General features: G+C 35.0%; 2 protein-coding genes and 1 long non-coding RNA gene across 5 annotated transcripts in view; 1 reads left to right on the forward strand and 2 right to left on the reverse strand.

Moving 5' to 3' along the window:
• Window positions 1-2,182, forward strand: part of LOC109349084 (mediator of RNA polymerase II transcription subunit 10b-like) — an 8,014-nt gene extending 5,832 nt beyond the window's left edge. For 2 of the 3 annotated variants that reach the window (XM_019589745.1, XM_019589753.1), the window contains one exon: window positions 1,910-2,182. In XM_019589745.1, the coding sequence (XP_019445290.1) occupies window positions 1,910-1,981 (72 nt within the window). In that variant the 3' untranslated portion in view covers window positions 1,982-2,182. Of the gene's footprint in view, window positions 1-543; window positions 689-1,909 lie in introns of all 3 variants that reach the window. The other variant, XR_002107917.1, reaches the window with a different exon arrangement.
• On the reverse strand, window positions 541-1,243 carry LOC109349099. Its single transcript, XR_002107918.1, has 2 exons — window positions 1,128-1,243; window positions 541-1,001 (listed from the first exon to the last, which is right to left on the reverse strand). It is a non-coding gene; the product is annotated as an uncharacterized LOC109349099 (long non-coding RNA).
• Window positions 9,377-11,268, reverse strand: LOC109342282 (protein YLS3-like). The gene is made up of 3 exons (XM_019580296.1): window positions 10,870-11,268; window positions 9,749-9,844; window positions 9,377-9,646 (listed from the first exon to the last, which is right to left on the reverse strand). Exons 1-3 carry the CDS (start codon window positions 11,204-11,206, stop codon window positions 9,504-9,506), a joined length of 576 nt encoding a protein of 191 aa, XP_019435841.1. The 5' UTR covers window positions 11,207-11,268; the 3' UTR covers window positions 9,377-9,503.

Raw genomic sequence — 11,615 nt, forward strand, 5'->3', positions numbered from 1 at the left:
TGAGGTAAGCTCTATCTTTGCCTGTTCGTCTTCTGCTTCTGCCCCCTTCACTAGCATCTGTTTCCTACTGTATTTTTCTCATCATGGTTGAAGCAAAACCCGTGTTTTTGCACGTCTGCATATTCACTGCGTCAGCTTCTTAACTGTTTATTGGGGTGCCATTTCTGCAGAGGAAATTTTCCCACTAGAGCTTGTAGTGGAGTTCGTACTTGACCCTCTTCCATGGTCGGGCCCCTTCTTCTTATGTTGTGTTAAACAGTACTGCTTTCGTGCTAGTTTAATGCAATCTCTGATTTTTTGTCTGTAACATCCTTGCATACCCCCTATGTGCTTAAGTCTTCCCTTAAACACTCCTACTAATAGTTTTTGAGGAATAACCTTCACCCTATTTACTAACTGATCAAATTCCTTCTGGATATAATGGTATTCTCAGTTACCTGGTTTTTATGACCCTTGAGAGTGCTTTATTATACTCCTCAACTCCTCATACTCTATTTTTTCAAACCTCGCAAGCAACTCCTTATTTTAATATGTTCTTCACAGCCATTGGTTGGCTTCATCTTCAAATTGGAAAGAAGCTAGAGGGGAGGCATGCATTGGTATTGAAAGAACTGATTTATCCCATTCAGTCACTCAGCTAGCCTATTTTGACCATATCAAAGGAAGTCTGTCATGATGTTTTGAGGCAGTGTTTAATTCATTTTAGTTAACATATCCACACTATTCTTCTGTCATTTCCCTTCACAAGTGGAATGATTGATGGTTTGGCAGGGAGCCACTTTATCAATCTGTCCATTTAGTTCTGTAACCACCTTCTCCAAAGCTTCTCATGCTGATGAGTTCTCTTCACATACGCTCACACATTACCTTAAGTTCTGATAGAGAACTAGTAATTAGAACTGATGTTTCTGTACTTTTACTATAATACTCTTCTTTCTTTAACTGATAATTGAAACAATAGTAAACCAGGGTGACGAAAATTACAGAGATAACACTCTCAACTCTCATGAAACTGAAAAGGAAAGAAAAGAAAAAGGATAATTCTCTGCAAACGTCCAACAATTTCCCACTGAAAAGGGAGGGTCAATAGTATAGTTTCCCCAGTTCCCAGTGCAAGAAAGTTACACTTTGATATAAAAGGCATTTTAATGAGTTTGCCTTGGTAGTGTGTTCACACCATTGTATTATATGAACCTGACTATTTGCTTTCTATCAATATATAAAGGAAAAGGATAATGCAGCTCTTCAATTTCTGCTTGCCTTCCCTCTCTTCTGCTTCTTATAAGTCTCTCTGACTGTCTAACCGAATTTAAACCTTCCTGAATCCTCACTGCCATGTCAGAATTATGTTATCACTGTAGCAGATCCACACTATCAGTGTGGTGGTCTGGTGCCTTTACTTACTCCTCTCCATGCTAGACATGTTCACTCTGGAGGCTTACCATCTCACCTTCAAGTTCTCAAGTGATTTAGACAAGAGAGAATTATATTAATTTAGTAAGAACTTAGTATGCATAATTTCGTAATGCTTTCTGCTACTACGAAGAGGCACTTATTAGCTACTTCGATAACCTGTATCTAAAACTACATCAAACAACCAGGATCCTTCCCCATTCAAATTAACATAATATATTATAGAGGATAACCAGTCCTACTCCATTTAAATACTTCGAGTTTGGTTTCCCATGTGCTTTTCCTGCTGCATATTACATGTTTAATTTGGTGATGTTGATGACAACTTGGCAAGGGACTCATTTATTGCTAATTTTTTTGAAAGGGCTTTAGCATGAAGAAAAAATTCAGAACCAAATCGAATTGTTGAATGGATTACAAAAATAATTGCAATTTGTGTTCATGTTTCGAAGTTTTTGGGGAACATAAATCTTGACCTTATTGCATCTCTATGTAGGAGTTGAAACGTTTAGCACAGGCACAAAGTGTACTGCCAAATGGAGATGTGAGGGTTAAAGGAGAGCATTAAGTGATGTATTGCTTATGCTTTTGCTTGTCTACAAACGGTACACCATATGTTTCGTTTTTTCAACCTTGTGTAAATATGTTTAATGTAAGAGGGGAAGTAGAATTTTCTTGATCGGTAAAACTATCATGGTTTCTTTTTGATTGTGACAATTACAAAACAGCAGATTTTTTATTACACCAGGACGCTCCCTGGTGTTTCCTATAGGAGTAAATTTCTCTTATAACTGACAATATCGTCTGATTATAGCGCTCTTATATTAGCACATTTTTTGTATGAAGTAATGGTGAGTTCGACGTAACCATAAAGTTGTTTGCTTAATAACTATGAAGTTACAAGTTCAAATCCTGAGAGCCTTTGTATTAGGCTGTCCATTTTACATTTTTTGTCTGAAGTAGGTGTATAAAAAAATAATCTCGATGACTTGTTTGATGTTGTCATCATAAAAAAACAAATGGAAGATTGTTGCAACTGTGATGGCTAGAGAAGAAGATGCTAGAATGTTGAGCAAGAATTTGTTGTGCCACGTTTGGATAGGCAACACTTTTGCTTATTTTCTGACATGCAGATACCTTAGCTAAAGTTCAAGGTCCTGGACTTTGAAATGTTTGATGGAAGAACTGACCCTATGATTCACTTGATTAGGGGGAGGCACTGACGTTGTATAACTTATGAAAATTATAGAGAGCCATAACCATTCAACTAAAACAGGAGGGACCATATTTCACAAAATTGGAAAAGATGTGCCATGTGAGTGAAAAAGTGCATTTTTATAATATTTTAATTCATCACACATGGGAGCACTAGGGCATACTATAGAGAGGTGTTTGACTTTCAAGCTTTGAGTATATAAGAAGAAAAAAAAAGAGAAAACAATAAACATAAACTTCTGAAAATAGGCAATTTTTACTTTATATAAATAAAAAACCAAACCCAAAATGAAAAACAATAACCCCCAAACCTCTAAGAAAAAATTTCTAAACAATAACATTTCAAACATAAAAATAGATTGGAGTACCATTCAAACCAAGACATGAGAGCAACTTTGTGACGACCTTTGATCCATAACTAGGACTTAAACTTAGTCTCATCTAGAAACTCCTCCATGCACACAATTTTGTTGTTGAAAATAATGGCATTTCGATGCTTCCAAAGATACCAAACTCCAGCCATCCAAATAACAGAGCAAACTTCTTGTTGAGATCTACCTTTAACTGGCAAAAAGTGTTGTAAAAAGTGAGACTTTCAGGTAGGAGGTAACACCCTAGCAAGACCCAACCAACCATAGAGAAGCAATCAAAAACTATAAGAGAAAGGACAAGAGAAAAAAAAAAGTGATCCGTTGTTTCTGGTTGAGTCTGACACCAAACACACATAAGATCATTACCAACAAAATTACCTCGCCTCTTGACTAAATTCCACTTACATGGGACCCTATCTAGAAAGATCCTCCAAGCTAAAGCACGAATCTTCAGAGGGGCCAAAGATTTCCAGAACACCTTCCACAAAGTATGATCCTCTATGATAGGATCATTCGTTTCCCAAATCACAGAGTAAGCTGACTTGACCGAATAACAACTAGACGCGTCGTGAATCCCAATCCACTTGTCTTTTGTATCCTCCTTGATCTTTATAGTACTCAACAACTTAAAAAAAAATCCTCAATCAAAAGTTTTTCCCACTCAAATGGCTCTCTCCTCCAAGGTACTTGCCACTGCCACTGCCACAACCCATCTCTCCAATAACCTAAGTGACCTACCAAGACCCCTTGATGAACTCAAATTATACAGCCTCTCAAACGACTCCTTCAAAGAGCCTTCCCCACCCAAAAATCCTCCCAAAATAGTATGCCTGCCATTCTCCACCACTTTTTTGAAACCACCAATAAAACCTCCCTAAACTCTGACTGCCCCGCCCATAACCCTTTTTAACTCCCACCACCAAAGGGACTCCAAGGACCTCATAGAGCCAACCTCACCCCATTCAAAACCAGACTGAGCCCCATACTTAGACTCTAAAACCATAGACCAAATAGCTACTCTCTTAGATAACATCCTCCATCTCCACTTACCAAGCAGAACCAAATTAAAAGATTCTAGATGTTTGATCTCTAAACCACCTCTCTCACGACCCGAACAAACTGTAACCCACTTCATCCAAGGGTCGGTTTAATACTGCGTTAATCAGTACCACACGCCCACCAAAAGACAGATACCGACCTTCCCAAGAAGCTAACCTTTTTGACATGTTGGAGAGCATATCTTTCCACACCTCCTTTCTTCTATGATTTGCACCCACTGGGATCCCCAAAAACTTCATAGGCCACGAACCCCTTTTACAGTTTAAGAACCCTGCCATACCATCTAGAAAGTTGGGGTGAATATTGACACCAGATAAGCTGCATTTTCCAAAGTTAACCTTCAAACCATAGCAAGCTTCAAAAAGTCTGAGAATATACTTCATAGCTATAACGTTCTGAACAGATGACTTCCCAATGATAACTACATCATCAACATATTGAAGAAGGTTGACCTCGACTTTATTCTTACCAACTTCATACTCTTCAAACTTGTGATTGGTAACCGCTGACTTCATAAGCCATGTAAGACCCTCAACAACAATTAGGAACAAGAAAGGTGATAAAGGACCACCTTGATGAATACCACGTGACATTTTAACTCTATCTGTAGGACTATCATTGACCAAAACATTAAAGGAGGCTATTGACACACACTCCATCATCCAATGTCTCCACTTGGTGCAAAAGCCCAAATTGTCCATCATGTGATCAAGGAAATTCCAGCTCATGGAATCATAGGCCTTAGCAAAGTCTATTTTAAAAATAACACATTCCTTCTTGTTTCTCCGAGCATCATCCACAATCTCATTAAGGACCAAAACACCGTCAAGAATCTGCCTCCCTTTGATAAATGCAGACTGAATGTCAGAAATAACTCTATCCATCACCCGCTTCAAGCGATTAGCAAGAACCTTATACAAACAACCAATCAAGAAAATATGTCTATATTCATTGAGGGACAAATGATTCATCTTCTTAGGAATAAGACAAACAAAAGATGAATTAACACCAGCCACAATTTTTCCATTTATGTGGAATTCCTTGAAATTTTTTAGCACATCACCTTGCAACAGATTCCAAAACTCCTTGATGAAATGAAAGTTAAAACCATCGGGACTAGGGCTCTTATTGCTGCCACAACTCCAAACAGCCTCTTTAATCTCCTCAATGGAAAAACCAGCTACAAGCGACTCATTCTCAAAATCAGAGATCTTCTTAAAAACGAACCCTTCTAATAAAGGTCTTTGCCAACTATCTTAAGAGAAGGCACAAAGATAATGAGATCTGATGCCCTCCTTCACCTTAATCACATCCTCAACCCAAGAGCCATCAAAATCTAGACCGTGAAAAGAGTTCATTTTCCTTCTAGATTTCAACATATTGTGGAAGTACTTAGAATTAGAATCACCATCCTTAACCTATTTAGACCTTGATTTTTGAAAGATAACATTGTCTTTCATGTGAGCCAGTCTCCAAAATTCAACCCATAGAGCTTTTTTAGCCTGCAACTCATCTCCCATCAGATCAAAAGACTCACATTTCAAATCAAGCTTATTTATCTCTTGCCGAACATATTTCAATTTGTTGTCCAAGTTACCAAAATAGTCACGATTCCACACTTTCAATCTGTTTTTCAGAAACATTAACTTCTCTTGAAGTCTAAACATACTCCAGCCTTCCACTTGGATACTTGACCATTCTGACTCAACTACCTGTCTGAACTCTTTGTCCTGGAACCAGACATCCAAAACTTAAAAGGTTTTGGCCCTCAATTTTGAACTTGACATTTCAAGGTAATAAGACAATGATCAGATAAACTTCGTTTTAGCCCCTTTTGAATTAGCACCGGCCAATGGACCCTCCAATCATCAGAGAAAAGGAATCTGTTCGATCTGCTCATCACATTACTGCCATAAAAATACCAAGTATATTTCATCCCACAGAGAGGAATGTTAATCACGCCCATAGATAAGATGAAGTCCTGGAAGTCTCGAATTTCTTTGCCCCTCTGATGACTGCAAACACCTTTTCTTTCATCCTGACTGATAACCGCGTTAAAGTCCCGTGCTAAACACCAGATATTATTCTGAATCGAACTCCTCCAAAGAACCAATTTTCTCCAAAGAAGAAGTTTGGCGTTATTTATGCAAGGAGCATAAATATTAATAATGTGACAGAGCTCAACATCGTTAAGCCAGAATCCTGTCACTCTTAGAAATCCCAAACCACCAAAGGAACACATAGTAGAAAATTTGTCAACCTCCATATACTGATCATACCACCAGAATTTCCCACCGAAGGTTGAAAGCTCCAATCGAAATCTGAATCATCCCAAAGTCTCTTACACAACTCCTTAGTAACTATTTCCACCTTTGTTTCTTGAAGACAAAGGAAATCAACTTTCTTCTCTCTGATCAAATTCTTAATCTCCTTCTTCTTTACCAACCCCCCAAACCTCTCACATTAAGAGAAAGGATTTTCATGATACTGCTCTTGAGCTCCTCCTATCAGCCTTGCACTTCCTAACATATTCTTTTCGGGTTGCCAATTCCAGATCATGTAGATGCTTTATAGTGTTCTCAACCCCTCCCGGAGCCACCACACCAATATCAGTACCAAACTTCCATACATCTTGTGCTTCAAACAACTGATCATCAAGATTAAGATTTATCTCCAAGTCTAAGCCTTCACCAACCTCAATTGCATCCTGAATTACAACCGAATCAACATGGTTGGGCACAGATTTATTTAGAGAATTACTATGTGTTTTTGGATTGTTTCTTTTTTTTTTCATACACTCATCAACAATATCTTTCAAGAGAATGTCTTTACTATCATAAACTTCATTAACTGAATTACAATTGGCCTTAGAACTACCATCATCTTCATTAGTCCGCTCCGAAATCATTGAAAAAGCCCCCCCCCCCCTCAACCGAATCAGCCACTATAATGGCAGAATTCGTGGGAAAATGTTTTTCAGTTGTAGGAATAAAACCACATGTTTCCAAAACCTCTTCAACCATAGAAACACGGTTTGGTTCCAAAGCCACCTGGTCCAAGACTGGGCCCCGCATACCATCTGAATCTTTTTCTAATAATTGCAAATTCGGGTTGGGCCCCTCCTCCCTGAAGGAGTCACAGTTTGAGAGGGAGAAAAAATTGAATTTTTTTGAATAGAATTTGCCTCATTAAAATCCTTCAATCGAGCTTTAAATAAGTTAACTGTGTGCAATAACTCCCCTTGAAAAGGGGTACACAGTTTCCCATACACATTAGTTGATGGTCCCACATGGCTCTTCCAATATCTCCCATTAACATATTTTTTGAATTGCCTCCCATCCATCCAGATTCATCCCCGTGCATTAAAGTATCTAGGAACACAAAACTCTCCTCAAAAACCTCATGGCATTGAGATAAAGCTTAACCTTCTTTCCCTTCCCGATAATTTTTATTTTCCAATAACCCGGACATGATGGAAACCCATTAGATGTTGATCTAATCTCCTTATTATACACTTATCCAATCTTAACATGATAGAGATGTGATTGAAATCAAGATCAACTCACTGATGATGCTGACACTTATTTTGAACCTGGGCCTCTCATGATATTATAATGCTGCAGCCACGTTTGGAGCTCTTGCTTTGTTTAGTTTTATTTCTTATGTATATGGACATTATCTTTCTTTATTTTCATGGGGCACGCTCCTTCACTTATTTAATTTAGACCTAAAACTTGTTATTAACCAGTCTTATATATTAAGATTTGTTGCTTATATTGCTTTCTTAGTAATTATTGTCACTAGTAGATATACATTGGTTGATAATTCACAATGCTACAGATACAAATACATGTATTGTTCTCATACATCAATACCATATTCTTAAAACAATATCATTGTTTATTATGAAATTCCAAATGAATAACATACTTGTTACAAAATATTAAATATAAAATAAAAATTATATTACCATAAGAAATCATTATTTAACGGTCACAAACAATAATAGTATCGATCTCTTTTGATTGTTAGTCATTACTATACGAAGCATTTCTTCTTCATTATCTATGCAAAACACATTCTTCTTTTTTCCTCTCTCAATAATTCTAGTTAGGAGATTGAATGTTATATATTGTTGGTCTAGTACTGTAAGACTCTGCTAGATATCTAGGATGATCAAAAAATCAAATGTTCAATTTCTATGAGCGACATTTGTTGGGAGGGGTACCCACACCCCCCGAAAAAGATTAGTTCCTTATCCAAAATGGCGAGAAGAAACTATTATTAGTACAAAAAATGATTGAATGTTATGTCTCTTTGTTGTTATTATCCTTAAAGTATTAAGATTTTTTTAAAATTTATAATACTCTATACACCATGAATACGTGTATGAATGTATTATTGGAGAATGTCAGTCGAATACATATCAAACATAAACATGTCAATGCTATTAAAGTATATATGATCCATTAATAAAGATGGTTGATTTCAACCTCAAGGGGTCATTATCTGTGTGTCATGACATGCATTGCGTGAGGATCCTAATTACTAGTATGCAATAAGATTCCCATCTGGATTCATTCATTTCCCTACAGCTACGGAACACCCTATATAGATGTCAACATCCACCCAACCAATTATGTAGATTCCAGGTATTAAAGACTAAGCCCCATTTTCTACACCAAGCCACATACTTATATAAATTTTGAGTGAATATCATTATGTGTTTATTAATTTGTTCCTAAAATTCTAAACTAGTATCGAAAGATTCCGAATACAACTTATACTAATTATTGATTAAAGCGTCTAAAAAATTAATCATAATTATTGAAGAAAACTAATTTAATGCACATTTATATTTTTAGGAATCATTTTATATTCTAATTTATTCATTCATATCAAATTGATACACATAAAAATTTGAATTAAAATCATTCATCTTTTTAAAGGATAGAACCTAGTGGTCTAATGATAGCTGGTCCTTGAATGATTGCATGGTTAGTTGAGAAATTTAATTATACTGACCATAGAGCATGTATGATCACACTTAAGCAAAAATTAAAATGGAAAAAGAAAGACAAACAGAAAGAAGTATAACAAATATGGATTTCGATATAGTACATGACTCTGGAGTTGGAGTTTGATGACTTAACTTTAGATTAATTTAAAATATAATTAATCCAACATACTTAAATCTACAATCAGTTTCACCAAATTCCCTCAAATATCAAATCCACTTAATTCAGTTTCACTTTTAAGTTGCCGAATCAAAATCTCAAATACAAGAAACAACAACAATCAAACCTTGAATTGACAAGTATTAAAATCTCAAATACAATAATACTAGATATATTATTTTAGTTCAAACCGTTTTTGGTACAAAAATATAGGAATTGCAAAACATAAGAACTTTAAATATTAGATACTAGAGCATTGAATCATGGTTCAAACTAGGAAGAGGTGAGATATAAACACAAATGGCAAAATCTCACAAACCAACACTATCACCTGCCACCTCTTTCCCCATCCACCACTACTCTTGTCCTCAGCACTTGTACTTGTTCCCTTTCCAGTGGCATCATTGCTAACTGCAGTTAATTTTTAATTTCAACCAATAATTAAAAAATTGTTTCAGCAAAAAAAGGTACATAATATTCTTAATAGAAATTATAATCAATAATAATAGTTACCACTAGGAACTGGGATTGAACTATTTTTTCGAATGGCTTTATCAAATCCCTCAAACACCTTAGCTTCTGGAGATTTAGGTGCCAAATGCAAGAGATCTGAAACAACCAATATATCAAACTTAAATTGATGTCAAAATAGAATAATATCTATACGCTGATAATGTAAAGCTTTATACATGATTATTGTATCATTCACTATTCATTTGTATTACTTTTATTTAAGAGTCAATGATGATTGAAAATAAATAGTAGATAATAGAATGATTGTGTAAAAACTCATACATTATCAATACATACATCGTTTTCTCTTTAAAAAAAAAGTGTAGTACTTATAAGTGGTTAGCCACTTTTTATCATATAATTACATCTTTACATTATAAAGTATGCATATATTGGTTGTAAGTGGTTTGCAGCAGGTGGCCCAAGGGTACTCACTGAAATCCTTGTTTTAGGCTTCTTAATTTTTTCGTAATATTTGTTCTTAAAAATACTTCATCTTATTATTTTATAGCCATAAAAACCCTAAAAAATAATAATACTGTTAATGGCTATAGTTTAACAATTTTTTACAATGTCAGTGCATTATCAATCATTCATATATTAATCAACTCTTAAATATGTATAATATACATGAATGATAAATGATGTATTAATTATGTATAAAACTTTATTCTGACAATACATAAATATTATATTATTCTTTTAAACCAGAGGTTGTTACTATTTTTTATTTTAATGATATTCTTTATTTTAATTTATCATAAGAGAACACTTCAATGTCCACTTTAGGGCTTCATATTGGCTCACACTCAATTCACACATTTTGGTTTATCATTTTTGCTTATTTTTTATTATTAGGTTTTTTCTTTTCCATATTCTAAACATGTTAACCTAATAGATTTACTTTATGGAGAAAAAACATAAACTAATAAAAACAAGCAAAAAGTAATACATTCAACCTTAATAAATTAATTTCTTTTTTTCAGTATATAATGTCTCAAATTATAATATGACAATTTATAATCACAATCTAAAACCACAATATATACCAAACACAATATCATACTTTATAATCATAATTTAGAGATAGCTTATATCTAGGTAGATATACTTATACTCACCAACACATTGAGTGAGGTTAGTTTTTGTGTGACAAGCAGAAGGTAGGTTGAGAGCGAGTGAGACATTGATCTTAAGGCCAAGACTAGGATCATCATGATCTTTGATAAGAACACAAAGGCACCTCTTGCTTTTGTCAATGACCATTTTGATGCCAGTGCAACAATCTATGGTAGGAGATTTGGCTTGGTCTACAACATAGGGAAGACAATTACCTAGTCCAATTAGTTGGTCAGAACATTCTGCTTTGTCTTGGTCTATATTTGAGCTTGCAAAACCTACCAAAAGGAGAATAAAGGTGGAGGAAAGTGCTATATTAGTGGCTCTTTTAGAACCCATTTGGAAGATGTAGAAAGATGAGATAAAAAAGAGTTGCTTGTTTGTTCAATGGGATGTGATGGATCATAGGAGCAATGCCCTTTTCTCTCTTTTATGCTATGCTTGCTTGTGATTGAAGTTGTGACTTTCATGACACTAAATGTTGGGACTAAAGTGCTAACCATATCATAAAGCATGATATTGAATAAGTAATATTTGAAATGATTGGATGACACCAACAATAGTAAGCCCCATTTATTATTGGCCACATTTCTTTATTTTTTTTAAATTTTTCAGAAAAAAAGGGTAAGAAAAGTTAAAATTAAGAATGATATGGACATATAAGAAAAAGATAAATGCAAGTCTAAATTTAAAAAAAAACTTGATCAACAAAATAGTAACACATAAGTCAAAGGAGATTAAGAATACA

Source organism: Lupinus angustifolius, chromosome LG01 (genome assembly GCF_001865875.1).
Source record: "Lupinus angustifolius cultivar Tanjil chromosome LG01, LupAngTanjil_v1.0, whole genome shotgun sequence".
In the NCBI taxonomy this organism is placed as follows: domain Eukaryota; kingdom Viridiplantae; phylum Streptophyta; class Magnoliopsida; order Fabales; family Fabaceae; genus Lupinus; species Lupinus angustifolius.